This window comes from Xiphophorus hellerii, chromosome 18, assembly GCF_003331165.1.
Source record: "Xiphophorus hellerii strain 12219 chromosome 18, Xiphophorus_hellerii-4.1, whole genome shotgun sequence".
Lineage (NCBI taxonomy): Eukaryota > Metazoa > Chordata > Actinopteri > Cyprinodontiformes > Poeciliidae > Xiphophorus > Xiphophorus hellerii.
Window position 1 is genome coordinate 25,588,427 of NC_045689.1, and position 17,445 is coordinate 25,605,871.

A 17,445-nucleotide genomic window follows, 5' to 3' on the forward strand; every position below is an offset into this window, starting at 1 on the left:
CTTTTTGGTTCGTAAACAAAACAACCACCTGTAATGCACATCATCGTGCTGCAAAAAAATCAAGTACAGACTAAGAACGTGAGCTTTCACATGTATTTGGGGATAATCTTGTAATTTTTTCACTTTATTTTGCATTCAAAACTACTACCTCTATCAAACACCCTGCAGCAGATTTTCTTTCTCTTTGTGATGTGTTCTTAAAATTAAAAAAAGTATCTCAGTCAATTGAAATCAAGGTGAGCAAAGTGGAAGTTGGTATCGGCCAATCAGTGCATCTTAAAAGGGAATAGGCCCTAAATTATTATTTTTGTCTTAACGTAACTTTGGCATGGTTTTAATTGGAACTTTTTAGTCCCACAATCATCTCCAAGAATCTCTCTGAATCTGATGCCACAGTCTTCGATCCATATGGTTCTAAGTTTTCGTCCAGCGAGGTCATTTGTATCATTTGTATGCCTGAAGGAAGGGAGGGCAGACTCCCCCCGTCTAAAGCACAGCAGGGGGTGGTCTTCTTGTTTTAGACGGACAGCAGGTAATGAGCACTGACACAAACACACGAGCCATGCTGCCCTGAACTGCTCGCTCCTCGTTCCTGTCCTTTCCCTCCCCTCCTTCCTTTCTTTCATCTCCCACATCTTCCGCTGCATTCCTGACGTGCCTCAAGGAGACAAAGGGAGGAGGAGGAGAGAGGAGGGCTTCGGGACTCCAGGACAGACAAACAACACACACAACACAGCCACAATAGCTCGGGTCACAGCCATTGTGTGTGTGCACTGAGGAAAAGGTCTTGGTGCTCGCATATCAACAGAGGAAGAGGTGTTGGGGGGGGAAGCATCATTCTGTGTTTTTCAAGCAAACATTTACCCGCTGTTGGTTCAATTTTCCACTGCACATTTTAAGGCTACACCCTTTTGGACCCTCAGACCAACACTTAAACTATGGGAGTGAGTCAGAGTTATGATTCAAGCTGCCATGGTAATAAATATCCAGCTTTCATGCTGGAGCTGATGGGAATGCGTCCACGTGCCAGGAGATGCTCAACGTCGATGCAACACTGCCCTCTTCTGGTGGAAGCGCCACATGGCAACAACAAAGAACGTTCCCATCTCTAGAAATTTTGTTCGACATTAATTCTAGTTGGTCAGCAACCAAACTCTAGAGTAAGACCGTCATCAGCTATGAAATATTAAGAATTATGAGCTGGGGTTCTTTATATTTACAATTCTGATCTTAGGTTGGCTTATAGCAGGGCCCGGTCGGAACTGAAAAAAGGTATTAAGCAGGCCAAGCTCCAGTACAAACAGCAGATTGAGGAACATTTCATCAACAACAACCCCCGAAGCATGTGGAGAGGCATTAGAACCATGACGGACTACAAACACAGCACTCAGCTGACCAGCCGCGACCCCACACTGCCTGACACCTTAAACAGTTTCTTTGCCCGCTTTGACACGGCGGGCAGCAGAGAAGCCGCACATCTACCCCAACTGGAAGAGCAGCACCAGCCCCTCGTCTTACAGAAGCATCAGGTGACGTCCACCCTGAGGAGGATCAACACCCACAAAGCTCCAGGACCGGACAAGGTGTCAGGCCAGACGCTGAAAACCTGCGCCGACCAGCTGGCAGGAGTGTTTCTGGACATTTTCAATCTGTCCCTGCAGCTCGCCATGGTTCCTGAGTGCCTCAAGTCTTCCACCATCATCCCTGTACCGAAGAAGAGGTCCATCACCAGCCTGAACGATTACCGGCCCGTCGCTCTGACCCCGGTGATCATGAAGTGCTTTGAGAGGATTCTTCTGAGGTACATCAGAGACTTCATCCCCGCAAACCTGGACAGCCTTCAGTTCGCCTACAGAGCGAACCGGTCAACAGAGGATGCTGTCTCCATCACTCTGCACACAGCCCTGACCCATCTGCAGCATCCCAACACCTACGTCAGGATGCTATTTGTAGACTTCAGCTCAGCATTTAATACCGTCATCCCAGACAAGCTGGTGCTGAAGCTACTCGAGGTGGGGCTGCCCGCTTCACTGTGCCACTGGATCAGAGACTTCCTCACCAACAGGCCTCAGGTGGTGAGAATAAGTGGCTCAACATCGTCCCCACTGGTCCTCAACACAGGCACGCCGCAGGGCTGTGTGCTCAGCCCAGCTCTCTTCACCCTGTTTACACACGACTGCGTGGCCATCCACCCCACCAACACAGTCGTGAAGTTCGCGGACGACACAACAGTAGTGGGTCTCATTTCAGACAACAACGAGACCCACTACAGAGAGGAGATTCTGCAGCTCACTCAGTGGTGTTCAGCCAACAACTTGGTGCTGAACACAGGGAAGACCAAGGAGGTCATTGTGGATTACAGAAGGTCCAGGAGGACGGCTCACACTCCCCTTCTCATAGATGGAGAAGTGGTGGAACGTGTGGACAACATCAAGTTCCTGGGCCTCCACATCACTTCTGACCTCTCCTGGAACACAAACACCTCCCACCTGGTGAAGAAAGCACAACAAAGGCTCTTCTTCCTCAGGAAACTGAGACGGGCTGGACTTTCCTCACGGCTGCTCGTGAACTTTTACAGGGCGATGATCGAGAGCATCCTCTGCCTCAACATGACTGTGTGGTATGGTAGCTGCACAGCACTGGAGAGGAAACAACTGACACGGGTGGTGAGAACAGCACAAGGCATTGTGGGATGCCTCCTCCCAGACCTGGACTCCATTTACACAGACCGGGTCAAGAAGAGAGCTGGATCCATAGCGATGGATTCCAGCCACCCGGGCCACAGACTGTTTGTGCCGCTGCCATCAGGCAAGCGGTACAGGAATATATGGACTACAACAAATAGACTGAGAAACAGTTTCTTCCCCACAGCCGTCAGAGCCATTACTCCCTGCCGCCCCCCCCCTCCCACACATATCATAACCTCGCAGTCACACATACATATCCCCCACCCCCACACAGCCATATTGTTCTGCACTTTGCACTGTCACATTATCTGTACTTTGCCATAATTGGACCTGCTGCTACTTCTTTGGTGTGGTTGAGTGCCTTTAGTTAATTTAGTTGTATATATTGTTATTATTATTATTGTGTGTTTGCTTATTTATACTGTATATATTTGACCTTTTGCACGGGAGCTGCAATGGAAATTTTGTTGAATTCTGTTCAATGACAATAAATGCTATCTATCTATCTATCTATTAGATTTTTTTAAATTTCAGACCCAAAATGACTGATAATGTATGTGACTTATTTTTTCACACGTGATAATCTGCTAGATTCGGTTCGATTAGAAAGCGAAATTGCAACATTTGTTCCATTTGCAGCAGGTTCGTTTTCCACATTGTGCTGTGTCAAATGATCCAACCCTTAGAAGAACCTGTCCCTCCCCTCACCTGTGGTGGCGCTGCACCAAGATCACTGACGGAAAAGACACGAAAACCTCCTAAGCAGAAGACATCGACCCATATATCTAACTTCCTTCTTCGCAAAATGTAAACAGAAATTAACTGGTGTCAGATTTGAGTGGTTTTAGGATTTTTTTTTGTCATAGGCAGAAGGCCACAAGCCATTTCAAGAGCTAGACTCGCACGTTTGTTTAGGTTGTATTTACCCCAAATTCCCTATGCTGTAGTCCGCTTCCCACTTTTGGAGCGTTGGAGCAGTCTCCAATCTGCTTGCAACCTATGCATTCGAACCACGCCCAGAGCTCATTTCAACCAAACCAAGACCTAGCTTTTTAGGTGAAACAGCATTAGCTGTTTTGGTTCGCATCAGAGTTCAAACAAACCACACTTTCTAGGCAAATGAACTAGAGTCGGATTAACGCGGACTAAACAAGGCTGGTGTGAATGCCCCCTTAAAGTGTCAAACAGCTACCCCAATCAACACTATGAATTAACAGTCGGCTGTGTGTTTGCTGCTCCTTCACAGCCTCCACTTCCTTCCAGCTGTGTTAGACTGTCCTGATCGTCATGGTAATAGATGCATGGGTCACATAGTTTAGCGCTACATTAGCCAACTAATCCCTCTTCCTTACTCCAGCTGAGCTAACCTTGTGTTTCCAGGGTCTATCTGACATGGCTGACTGCAGGATTACGGCTGCTGGAGAGTTTATTATGACAGATGACCTTTGACATGAGAAGCTCAGCACAGCAAGATTCAAGAACGACGTGTAGACAAGTACACACTCACCGAGGTGTAGTTGGTCTTGCCCATGTGGTTCTGGTTGTGGTTCAGGTTTTGGTTCTCTTGCTCTCTGCACTGCAGACCGGCCAGGTGTCTCTCCAGGGCCGCCCAATCCATTGTGGGCAGGGGTTCCTCCTCTACGCTCTCCTCCTCCTCTCTGTACTCCCGCATCAGACCCCCAGTTCCTCCACTTCCTCCTCCTCCACCATCTCCTCCTCCGCCACCACCAGCACCCCTGCCACTGCTGCGGCTCCCCCTGCCCTTACCGGAGCTGCGGTGGCCAGCTTTGGGAGTCTCTGGTCCTCCCTCAGCTGTGCTGGAAGAGTGGAGCTGGTTGCTCTGGTGCAGAATCAAATTCCCGTTCTGCTTCAGTTCATCAGGGACAGTTGCCACGGAGGTGGCGGTGCGTCCTGCGGGGGCCGGCAGGGGCGGGACCGTCTTCACATCCTGGAATTCTTCGGCGAGGCTGCGAGCATTCGCCGACTTCCTGTAGCCTTCTTTTAGACCGCTACCGTTCACGGCGCTCTCTTTGCTTTCGTCTTGACCAGGGGGCTGCGGGGAGGTGTATTCCTCGCCGTACTCACTCTCCCACTCCTCCATTACCTTCTTCTTGTACTCCTGGTAGTCCTCATCCTCCTCGTAGTCATCTAGAGTGCCCAGATCTGGGGACGGGGAGGATTTGTAGTCCTCCAGATTGGCAAGGTCAAGAGAAGGAGAGCAGGGTGTAACCTTGTTGGAGTTGGACTCTGAGCTGGAGCGACTGGATGCGTCGCTCCCCAGGTCCATGCCATCCTCTCGATAATCCTGTAAGATAAAAAAGGAAAAAAAAAGAATGGAGATTGAGGATGAAATGCCTTAAAGAGTGTACATAGAAAAAGCAAAGGGAGGAAAAACATAAAAGGAGAATACAGGGAAGTTTGGATTAGTCACAGAAGTGTTGTGGTTTTTGACAGGCAACCACAAAGCACTTCCTGACTTGCAGGAACTTCCTTCCTCCTGCAGTTTTACAGACGTTTGTCTTATTGTACCAACAGCTGAGCCCATGTACTACTTATGCCAGATATTCTGAACAGAGTGGCTGTGTGTGGAAACCTGTTGCTGTTTATTGCAGGAAGCGTTGTCAGCTAACTTATTTACATATAAAACTTTATGTCATGTTATCCTATGTACATATACTTTATATATATACTATGATACTGAATCCAACTGAAAAAAGTGCTTAATGTTTCAGAACAGAATTTGGTAAAACTATGTTGTTATTGACAGAACCATGTTACCCTCTTATTCAGCATTTTATTGGTAATTGATTGAGTTGGATTTTCATTAGTTTTTTATATTTCTTTAATTATATTAATTGTTTTGCATCAACTTCAGTTTCATTTCCACATTTCATATCTTTTTTTTATTTAAGACTCTTTTCTCCAGCTGTATGAAGTCTAGAAACCCATTCTAATTGTTTTTCCCTCTGAAGCGAAGTACAAACCCAGCTATTTGGAAAATCCTGGTCATGAGAACAGGGACAGTCAAGATGAGGAAACTGAAAGAGCACCACCCATCACTCTCATTAAGCCGATATGCTTTTAACGTTACAGTTTGCAAGCTATAAGCCACGTCTGTTAAGCAGCTGAGTGCAGGCTGGCTACTAGCACAAACAGTCTGTTCTATATGGTATATAATTTAAGGACTCACATCTGTAATTATCTCAGCCATTTCAAAAATTCCTCCACATTTTCCTTTGTTGTCATGCCAAAGCTAAGTTTTTTAGGGCTTTTTCTGTTAGATCCAGAAGGTCTCCTCTGAGACGATCAGTTTTCACTCTTCTTCAGTCCTCATATAGATGGCAGAAGAACTATTGCTGAACTTTGCTTATGAATACTGTAATTAGATTTATGTTACTCTGTTTCTAAATGCATAGCAGATTGCTCGGAATGGCCTTGTGCAACATTTGACACAAACACGCATCGTAAGGGAGGGGTCTTTGTGGCTTAACGTGTCGGAACACCGCTCCACTGCCTACTGCTACATCTGCACAGCAGCACAGGGACTAAACAGAGTGTTATGAGCGCTGGGTGAGAGCGACGGAGAAATGTTAATGCACAGCAAACTGTGGCACGAACAGGTGAGTCTGGAGCTGTTGTCTGACCTTGTCTGTGTTGCACCAGACTGGTGCGCAACTAATGAAAATGTCCCTGTTGTTTACAACCATCCACAAATCTCCACCAAACCGGAGCCTTTGATTGTTCCAATATTTCTTTTTTTCTCCCCTCCAAAGCAGCGCACCTTCATCAGAATGTCTCACTACTTTTAATACCTAATAAAAAGCAAAGCACACCCAAATTTCTCTCGGGGCAAAGACAAATTAACAACACATTCCTCTGTGAGCACATTATGAGCTGCTCTGCAAACTAATTAATTATAAAGCTTGCTAAATGCCGGTGTAGACCAAGAGGACAGAATCCGCTCTGCTTCTCATGCAAGACCGAATGGACGAGGGGAAACATAGAAGTGCTTGCCGTTATGCTTATCATAATAAACTTATAATACGTTAGGCCCACAAGACCACGCAGCTGCTTAATGCAAAAGGAAGTGCGGGAAACGTGTTTGTTGTGGGAAAGCAATGTGACTCAGCATCTTAGAGTCCATCTGAAAAGTGCTGATGGGATGTGGAATCATAAAGCCCTTCTGAGGAACTTGCATTTCTGCGAGAAACAAGTCGAAAGGAATGGAAGTAAAGCTGCTGCAGAGATGAGACTGACATACAAATGTCCAGAAAAAATTGTAAGTCCACTTTAAACGGGATATGAGATTTAGCCTTAGCCAGCTATATGTTGTCAAGTAGTAGAGAAAACAATGGCAGCATTTTGCATTATAGGTTAGGGTCTCCAAGAAGTCAAGTGGGTGAACAATGTGGAAATCATATTTCAATTTTTTTCATTGCTTTTTTAAAATTCTACTCAGTTGAGTACAAAACATCTTTTGTTTTATTAAAAAGCACAATGTTGAGGTGGTTACTGGTTTAGCAGGCTGGTAAACCAGTAATTTCACTGGTCTGCTTTTTCATTTTGACCAGTTGACCAAATCAAGTGACATGTTTTTCTTTCTTCATTTGTAATACTTACAGAAATGTTGTCTGGATTTACATGCATTAATAAAAATGCGTCTTGAATCAAACCATTATGATTAATGCTTTGTCTGGCACAGAAACAAAAATCCAATTTAAAACGATAATCTAAGAGGGTCCAGATGCAAAACAAATGTCCCGTCAGCTTAGTGGTTCTAGAGGCCCAATATTATAATTACAGACTAGTTTTTGTTTTGGCACCCCATAGATAAAGGATATTATCTTTGTAGAAATCAACATACTGTAGGTCTTTTAAAATGTTTTTTTTTTTCCTTTTAGAAATTTTGATTTTTAGACCAAGAAAAAAAAGGGAAAAAACATTTTCAACAGTGAATTTTCTTTTTTCTCCACATTTATCCAGACCTGGGAAAAAATAGGTGCAATAATCAGACATTTCCTGGCAGACACCATTTTTTCGTTTTCTGATATTTCTAATCTGCCACTTCCGACCGATAGAGAAACACAACCAGTGAAAGACATCTCCTGTTTTAAATGATTTTTTCCCTTTAAATTGAAAATGCTAAAGCATATCAGCTGATATTAAGCATCTTTGCCAAGCAACCATTGCTAAAGCTGCCAGATTTCATTAAACAAACAAACAAAAAAAACTGCTAATACTGCTTTGTGTGTTTCGGTCGATGACATCACAAAAGGCAGTTGACCTCATCAAGTTTTCTGACTGATGAGGATCAGTCAGAAAACTTCTGAATTTTGCAATATGGAGTCATTTGTTTAATGGCAACCTAAATGTAAAAATAATGATACTGCTGCTCTCGCACAGAATGTTAGCTGGAGATAGGCACCAGCACCTCCCGACCCCACTAGGGACAAGGGTGTAAGAAAATGGATGTATGGATGGATGGATGGATGGATGGATGGATGGACACTGCTGTTGTTCGCCAAAAAAAAGAAGAAAGAAAAGAAAACAAACTTAAACATATCTTTGTCAGTTGATATCTGCCAGTATAACATGTTTTTCCAGTCTCATCCCAAGTATACCAATCTTAGTTTTGGTTGTTTTGGATCATGAAAATCAGCTAATTAAACAGAGTTCTGTTAGCCAAGACCCTGATGATGTACTGTATATACACAAGCTCACTACCATATGAAATTCTAACATCTATTTGTTATCTATTGCAGATAAGGGTATTAACATTGATAATACATTGACAGAATCTTGCTCAAAAGAAATAAATAAATAACAACAATTATCCCTTTAACCTCTGGGTGGGGGGGTTTAGAAGGTGCGTGGGTGGGTATAGACCCGGGAAGTGAAATTTAGCCTTAAATCCGGTCCTGTACATATAGAAGGAAGGTACAGAGAGTCAGAACCTTACCAATGCGCTCATCCGGCGCCCTGCCTGGTGGAACAGTGTGGTCACCAGCCCCAGTGGTGTGAGACCCGGTCTGTCATGGTTGGCTTTTCTCGCCCTGTTAGGTGCTAATCGCGTCTTAAATCTCGGTCCACGGATCCTTTACGTTCCTTCAAGCGCTACCTCCGACATTAGTAGCCTCGCCGCTCTCCAGGCAGCCTCTATCGCGTCAATACGCCGTGGTCACATCACCCAAATAATGCAATCATTTAAAGTGAGTAGTTCATATATATATATATATATATATATATATATATATATATATATATATATATATAGAGAGAGAGAGAGAGAGAGAGAGAGAGCCGCCTAGATAGACGGCGCGAGACGCCAGCAGGCTGCACGCGGAGCTGCAGAGCTTGATCCGCTGTGGGATTAACCCAGAGAGAGAGAGAGAGAGAGAGAGAGAGAGAGAGAGAGAGAGAGAGAGAGAGAGAGAAAGAGAGAGAGAGAAAGAGAGAGAGAGTGAGAGAGAGAGAGAGAGAGAGAGAGAGAGAGAGAGAGAGAGAGAGAGAGACTGTACACAGGCTGGGTTCGACCAATAAAATACATGCAAATTGACAGCTGCACCGTTATCAACCCCACAGCCGGGTGGGTGTTTTTTTTTTAAAGTCAGGGGAGGGGGGCGTTTATTTGCAATGAGAAAGAATACTACGCTTACAAATGAGTCCTCCTCTAGATGGTATTTAAAGGGGCATCATCGCATACGCCCAGGCTGCTTTTCCATAGAGCTCACGCCAAAAGGCATCCGAGACATGTTATCATTATGTTATTAAGCATCTATAATTAACAGCTCATTTTTGTAAAGAAGCATTTCATTTGAAAATGAGTCAACAATAAATATGCACAATCATGCATATCCTTCAGTCTAATGATGTAATCCCCCCCCCCCCCCCCCCACCCCTTCACACCACCAAAAGTCCCAAGAGGAACCCGGCAGCGGCGCTGCCTGAAACGCCCTGTACCACCGACTGTAGCGGTGATAAAACTGACCCCGATCCATGCACCGCTGTCGGTCAGAAATAAAGTCGCAGCAGCATAAAGTACTCTAAATGAACTGCTACTCACTGTCATCATCTTTACGTCGTCCCCTCCACGTCAAGACATTGTAAAGTGTAAATCCCAGCTGTTAGACAACAGTGACCGAGCTGAGTTGTTTCACAGCCGGCCTGTTTTTATTCTAAGGGCGGGCGGCGGAGAAATTACAGAGAGCCGGTGGATCGTTCACAGCAGTCATCGCTGAGTGGGGGATAGTTGTTTCCACAGAGGAAGCCACCAGAGTGAGCTCTGGTAGAAGAAGAAGGGAAAAAAATAAAATAACAGGCTTTCAAAGGTGTATATGTAAAATAATAACAATAAAAAATAAATAGAAATCCCGGCAGGTGAGCGCTGCGGTGTCCTCTCCTCCCCGGCTCGGAGACGCGGCGGAGCGGTGCCCACAGTCCAGCGGTCCAGCCTGCGCTCCCTCCACGTCAGCCGGGGGAAATAAATAGCCTCCGTCTGAGTAAACTGCGACTCCCCTTTTCCACTGTGGGCTTGTGCGCAGTTTCAGAGATTCCACGCAGGCAAAGGATGGAAGCTTTCATAAACAAGCCGAACCCAGCAGCGGGGACCGAGCCATGTGTTACCCAGCTGGCACAGGTCTGCTGTTTGTGACCGGTGGCGGCTCTGTGCGCCGCAGCCCGCCTGAGTGACGAAGACATAACACCGAGTCTGAAGCCCAGCCTTCTGCACCCAGTGACCCCCTCGGAACCACGGAGGGACATTTCAAGGAAGAGTGAAAGTTTTTAAAAAATATATATTTTTGAAACTTCTTAGTGTTCTGAATTGATAATTGATATTTTCCAGTGACAGACATAAGGCCTTAGAGGGCATTTTGGCTTAATGGGCTACACCTGTGCTATGACGAAATATGAAGCAACAAGACGCCATCATGTGCTGGCCAGAATTTGTTGACATGAGTTTATTTATAGAGACAGCGAAGTTTACATTTTAGAAATAACTTTTATATTGTAAAAATTTCTCCATGTTTGTCATGTATAGATTCAAGAAGAAATGTAAAAAAAAGAGACCTTACTAAAGACCTCAAAACTTTTCTCCACTGAGAATTATATACTGTACAATTCAACAGAAAAGGAAACAGATTTTTAGTTGCAGACTCTCATCAAGCCACAGACTTAGCAACATTTGCCCACTACGCCTTGCAAATCTTCAACAAATCCTTTGGATTGTTAGGACATCTCTTGTCCACAGTCCTCTTTACACGAGTAGACAAATTCTCAACCATTTATTTAGTTCTAGAGTTTAGAACTATTTAGTTCTAAACTTAGGGCTTTGATTTTCCAATCACAGAGTCCTTTTTTGTTTTGTAGAGTGAAATTCCTCTTTATAGTCATCTATATTGTAGACTTCTGAAGTTTTAGCACTAAACTATTTGTAACTGTCTTATTACTTTATCCTGCACAAAAACTCCAGTTTCTTCTGAAGAAAAGCAGCCACATGCTGCTGCCACTGCCGTGTTTCACTGTAGATTTGTCTTTCTTTGGTAATGCTGAGCAGCTTGTTCCAGACCAAATCTTTTGGAACTGTGGTCCAGATATTTTAGAGTGGTTTCATTAACCCAAAACACACATTCCTTCTCATAGTTTTGATAAGGTTTCAGCGAGGGCTGTGTGTTATCTTTGGCAACTCTACTCCTTATGTCAAGCCTGGCGAACAGAACGACAGATGTAGAACACACCAGCACTTGATGTAAATTCCTGCAACTCCTTCAGTGCTGCCGCCGTCCACTTTGCAATCTCCCTGATATGTTTCAGACTTGTTGTTTCACCATGTTTTGGAAAACCATCCAGTTTCTGTATTGTCATTGTTTTCAATGCTTTCTTCAAATATTTTTATATCGTACTGTGGAGCTTTATTTGTGCTCTTCTTCTGACTGATACCTTTGTTTCCTTCTTTCTGACAGCTAAACCCTCATCCCGATTCTTCAGATTCACAATCATTGGCAGATTTGTACCCAAAATGCTGAATGCTAAAATTAAATTAAAATGTAATTTAACTAAGTAACGGATGTGCCCACGCAACCAGGATATTGCAGAAGACCACCAGTATTTGTTGGAGGTTAGAGACTACAGCCGCTTGCGAATAGCTGAAATCCCCAAATACTTGAGATCCCTCTAAAGCACAACTGTCTACTTAATAGTTCAAACACCGAATATACCTTAATATGCATTAACACACACAGTGGAAACTAAGCAGCAGAGACTAATACGGAAAGTCATCAATTTCGCTGCTCTTGGGTATGCAACCAATCACTGGCAAGAAAAATAAATGGCGCTCTTGGATTGGCCAAGAGTGTGTGAAGTAGCGCCTAGGTATTTATGCTTCAAAAATGACATTTTCTTTTAAATATTTCAGATATGTGGTACAAAATACTTTGTAAATAGGTGGACAACCCTTGAATAAATTGGAGTCATGTCCCACAGAAATAGCTTCGAGTAGGTTCATCTGCAAATACGGAACCAGAAATAGACGGGGGCTCACTGTAGCACAAAAAGCTATAGCTACAGCTGCAGCTACATCTTTGTTGTAACATGCTCCTTGTCAGTAGGAGCTGTTCATTTGGTGTTAAATGCTCCCACATCTGTTTATAAAATGCAAAGGTTGGTTTTGCCTCAAAGTAGAGTAGCAAATTCTCTATACCAATAACAAACAACTTAGACAGTGGGATTGTGTTGGGTGGAATCCCCTTGTTAAAACAACAACAACAACAAAAACAAAGCTTGCCATCAGAAATATCAAGATGAGATTTCACTCCCACTGGCAGTCTGAACAGCCTGTGAGCGAACTCTGTCCACTAAAAGAATCAACACCTCTGACCATTCAGAAATCAGAAGAGGAGAAAGCAAAATTCCACAAAAAATTAGCTTTTAGAATTTATACTGACAATGCAAGACCACAAGAAATGTCCCAGACCCGAGAGCCCATCCTGCCGTTATACAAGTAAGCTGACGTGGGGTCGTCGAGACGTAACAGACAGAGGCGGACTTCTGCCCTCCTTGCCCTGACTTCAACCACTCCCCTGTGGAATCGGTTTGGATGCGCTGTTTGTGGCAGAGTGATCAAAGCAACCCAACTAGCTGACTTGCCACAAAGGCTGATTGAAGACGGGGATGCCATTCCTCAGGAGCGTATAATCAAGCCAGAGACCAGCATCAGGAGGCGGAGCCAGGATGTTTTGGTTGATTACCGTTCACCGCAAACTACTGAGGCCGCTGTTTGCTAAGCAAATAAATTGTTAAACATCTAAAATGTCTTCTTTCTTCAAGTTTCAGCCATCCAGTCCGATAAGATACACATGGCTAGAGTCATTTTGAAAGATAGAGTTTATAACATGAGAAAGATGACCTTTGAAAAAACAAGCAGGCTTTTTATTATGGGTGTGTGCAGCTTTAAGAGCTGCAGTATTTACTTTGAGACAGGAAACAAAGCAGTTATTGCCTAAACAGCTTAAACACCACCCCCCCCCCCCCCCCCCCCCCCCCCCCCCCCCACACACACACTCCTATGGGTGCCAGATGCAGTGTTAAAGCTCAAGAGGGCCGAACATGAAAATCACTCGCTCTTCTCGTGACATTCTGTTTCTTCTCTCCACAGCTGCTGTTTTACATGCTCCAAAAATTGATGGAAACCAAGTAAAGAATATCAGCGATACAGTACCCTAAAGAATGAGCTACATAAAATCATAAAATCTGAGCATAAAACGGTCCAACATGGGAGAAAATGGCACAAACGCGGTGTGTTGCGGTGCTGTAAATACTCCTTGGTTATCTCTGTGTCTCACCAGTTTCTCCGCTCCTTCCGGCCGACTGGGCGCCGCCTAGATTTGTAGTTGTTTGAGGGATGAGAGCTGTCTCAAGATATAGTGTGTTGGATGTATAATAGCGGAGCAAAAGAGATCATCCGTGTAATAATGGAGCAGTACTTCAAAGCCCCCCAGCTGAGTCTCTTCTTCTACTTCAGTGGGGACAACTCTAGTTTAGATCATCCCAAAGAGAGGGCAGCGGGAATCCTGCATGTTGTCACAGCTCGGCTCCTTGTTGATGCCTCCGAGTCTTCATCAAGCATTCTCTGTTGTGTCCTCTAAATCAGAATCTGCCATTGTAAAGTGAGGAAATGGGGAGTAAACTCATTTTGGAGATTATATATATGAGATAATATGCTCACAAGGTAATCAACGCCTCATTAATTTGCCAACAGGAGCCAGAGATAGGTTTGAACGCAGGTTGCCGCCTTTTGAAGTTTCCACCTGTCTCTTTTAACCGTCAAAGACTTTAAGACAGTTCTGGCGTGGCACCCTTCCCCTCAGTGGACTGTTCTACAAAACAATAAAAGCAGTACCTGAGCTTCGAGTCAGGAGGGCCAGATGAAGATATCCATTATCTGTCACTTCAAAAGCTCTTTTACTCAAATCTTTATCGCACCCGGAAGAGGTGAACTCTTCCTGCACTTTTGATAGAGGAGGTGGTCAAAGAAGAGTTCCCTGTGCAACACCTCCGGCGCCGCGGCTCAATCACTCCTCCCGTCCTTATACCCTTCCTGCTTTGCTACGAAGCAGAAGACCAGTGTCTGTCAAGCTGCCATTCAGTGGGAATTACCGATCACCGACGGGCAGAGACGTGTGGAAAAACAGACCATTCCAGATCTACAGTATCTTGGAAAGCTTTGCTCCATCTGCCCGGCCTAACGGTCCGTCCACGGCTGATATCTGGCAGGAATCACTGAAGGCCCATTACTGACAGAGAGATAAGGCCGGAGAAAAGAATGCCCCCTCAGATAATACTGAAGTCAGGAAACATCTTCCTCTGGCTTATATCTGTCTTTCGAGGCGTTTAAAAAAAAAACAAACAGGGCGCTCCTGACAGTCGGAGAAATTGAACCTGTCTCCAGCTTGTCAGAAACTCAGTGGCTCCAAAAAGAGGGGAAGACACTAAAAGTGACCTTGGAGGATTCTCACTCCCACTTTCACTCCCAGAGTGTCTTTTTTCCTCCTTTTTTTTAGGGACTGAGGGATTAAGTTCACCTTGAAATAAAGAGGCCTGAACTGAATGACAGACAATGAAGCGTCAGAAACATAACTCTGGTACAAGGCCAAACCCGAAAAAGAGCAATGTCCTTGCTGGTTGTGGAGCACACAGGGCCACAGGGAGACCTGCTAAACATGGCGGTCCTCTCATCAAGAGATGCTGTCATAAAGTCTTGATAGTTTGCACTATTTATATACAGTAGCCTTACAATGCCTCAAATAACTACTGACAGCCCTTGAACTTAAAGCAGCGCAATCCTTCAAAAGTCACCTAAATTGTAAATAAGCAACTTTAATCTGAAAAAGAACTTTTCTGTGAAGGTCTACAAGGTTTGTTAGAGAACATTAGTTGTGACGAAGTTTAAAGGAGAGCCAGGCTGTTTGACAATAACTATACATCTAAACACATGATAGAGCACTGTTTGACGTATCAGCCAATAACAGAAAAAGTACAGCACAACTGACACTTAGCAAGACGTGGTCGTCTATCTGAACTGACAAGCTGAGCAAGGACAACCTCAAACAGAAGCCGTCAATAGGTCCGTGTTACCTCTAGAGAGACTGCCATGATGAATAGTTCAGGTTGGAGAATCTCTTGACATGATTGTCTTTAGTTAGTTATGTTATGTCACAAATCTGTTTTTTATTGAAGAGAGGTAAGAAGGAAGGCATAAAAAGTCTTTTTTGCCCCATTGGAAAATAGGTTGTGTTTACTTAAATCTATGCAGACCAATTGCCTCAAAAGAATCAACAACTACAACATCTAGAAACAAGTGAAGCTACGTTGCACGATTTAAGTATTGCAAATCTGAAATAACTTGTTAGATTTTGCTTAGTTGTATGTAAACTAAATAGCAAAGACATCTTGACGTTATAATTTATATGCTAATAAGATATTTGGTCCAGACCTATCCATGGTAAACATGGAAAGGTTTACCATGGTTTAACACTTCAGATCTTAAACTGATCTGAAGTGTTATTCTCAGCAAATTTGTTTTTTCTGCCTATATCACCAATAACAGCAAATTATATTTGTTGGTGTCATCAGAGCATTTCTCAACACCGAAATCAGTTGTGCAAATATTCAAAACTTTCTCAATCCTTTTGCAGGTTTAATTGAGCAGAAATGGAGAAATGTTGGGCTTAATGTTAACATTAAGCATTAAACCTTTACAATCTAAAATCTTCACCGCTTTCAAATGCTCAACTTTTCTGCAAGGACTCAACTTAGATGGATAAACTTATAAAGCATTTTTTTAAATCAAGACGTTCACACCTCTTGATTAAAGTGAGTACAAACAACAAATGGATGAGAATTATGCTACGTTCACCTGATATCAGTACAACACACCTGAATCAAATGGTTGAATCACCTCCTGGTAGGACTCTGAAGTCAAGTTCTTCAGAGTCCTTCTACTGACCTGATTGTTTATCTGCATTATGTTGAAGCAGAGACACTAAAGGTAGAAGGACACCGGACTCTGAAGACCGAGGACCTCTATGTGTTAGAATGCCTAGTCAAAGTTCAGGCTTAAATCTAATTGTAAACCTTTGGTAAAACTTGGGAAATTCTGTCTCACTGAGCTTGAGCTTGTGAAGGAGACTGAATCTCAGACCCCCAAATGCTGTAACCATAACTGACTCATGGGGAAAAATACAAAATGTGTGAAATATTCTCTTTTATATAAATATACGTATATAGAAAACTTTTCCTACAACTTCACGACTATCCTCAAAACCTGCCACTGAAATGCATTTAAGTTTGTGGTTGAAATGGAACAAAATGTACAAAATGTTCAAGGGGGTGAAAACTTTTCACAAGGCACTGTGCGCAGCTTCTGCATACCTTCTACAAAACACAGTGAGAACGAACAGCGTCTAAAGAAAGCAATTTCTTTAATTAGGGGTAAATCCCATTATATTCTTGTTCATTTTTGTGTTTGGAGGATTTTGGCTACAGGGTGAAACAAGATGTTCAGTTCCAGTGATCAGTGTGTCAGGATCTGTGTTTTTCTGTGTTTATTTAGAGTTTTCTGTGTCCTTAAGTCTCTTCGTTGTCCTGTCCTCCCCTTGATTGTTCCCAGGTGTGTCTCGTCTCTGTGATTACCCTCCCGTGTATTTAACTCCACCTGTGTTCCTTGTTCCTCGTCGGGTCCTCGTCAATTTTTCGTCTATGTCCAGTCTAGTCGTCCTCAGTGTTTCCGTGTGCCTGCTACTCGTTGTTTGGACTGGTTTTCTTCATTAAATCCTCATTTTCATCATACCTGGGTCCGCTGCGTCTGCCTCACCACTCTCACCACCCGCACTTCATGACACAGTGGAGTGAGAAGTGTTTTTCTGAAGCACCTTCGACAATCTATATTTATATATAAAATCCTGCTTGAGGCACTTTCTTTTCTTTCATTTTCTTTGGTCTAGATATAAACCTGTTCCTACACACTGAAGATGACTCCTAAAACTAAAACAGATGGAAGTTTTTTAGCAAGAAAAAAAAAAAAAATCTGAACTGAGACAACTAAAAGCTATCTTTTATAGCATCAAAGAAGGGCTCTAATGTGGTACATTAATACTTCTGGGAATTTATAAATTATAACTGCAGTACAGACAGATTCTAAACAGCTTTAATGTTATGTATTGGAATACACAAATGGTTGGGTAAAAAATATGCAACTGCTGAT

The 17,445-nt window shown here is 43.6% G+C and overlaps 1 protein-coding gene across 4 annotated transcripts in view; it reads right to left on the reverse strand.

The window, feature by feature from the left end:
- Window positions 1-17,445, reverse strand: part of schip1 (schwannomin interacting protein 1) — a 266,812-nt gene that overhangs the window by 43,377 nt on the left and 205,990 nt on the right. For 2 of the 4 annotated variants that reach the window (XM_032590746.1, XM_032590745.1), the window contains one exon: window positions 4,195-4,992. In XM_032590746.1, the coding sequence (XP_032446637.1) occupies window positions 4,195-4,992 (798 nt within the window). Of the gene's footprint in view, window positions 1-4,194; window positions 4,993-8,646; window positions 8,901-9,750; window positions 10,336-17,445 lie in introns of those variants that run through there. The other 2 variants (XM_032590748.1, XM_032590747.1) reach the window with 2 other exon arrangements.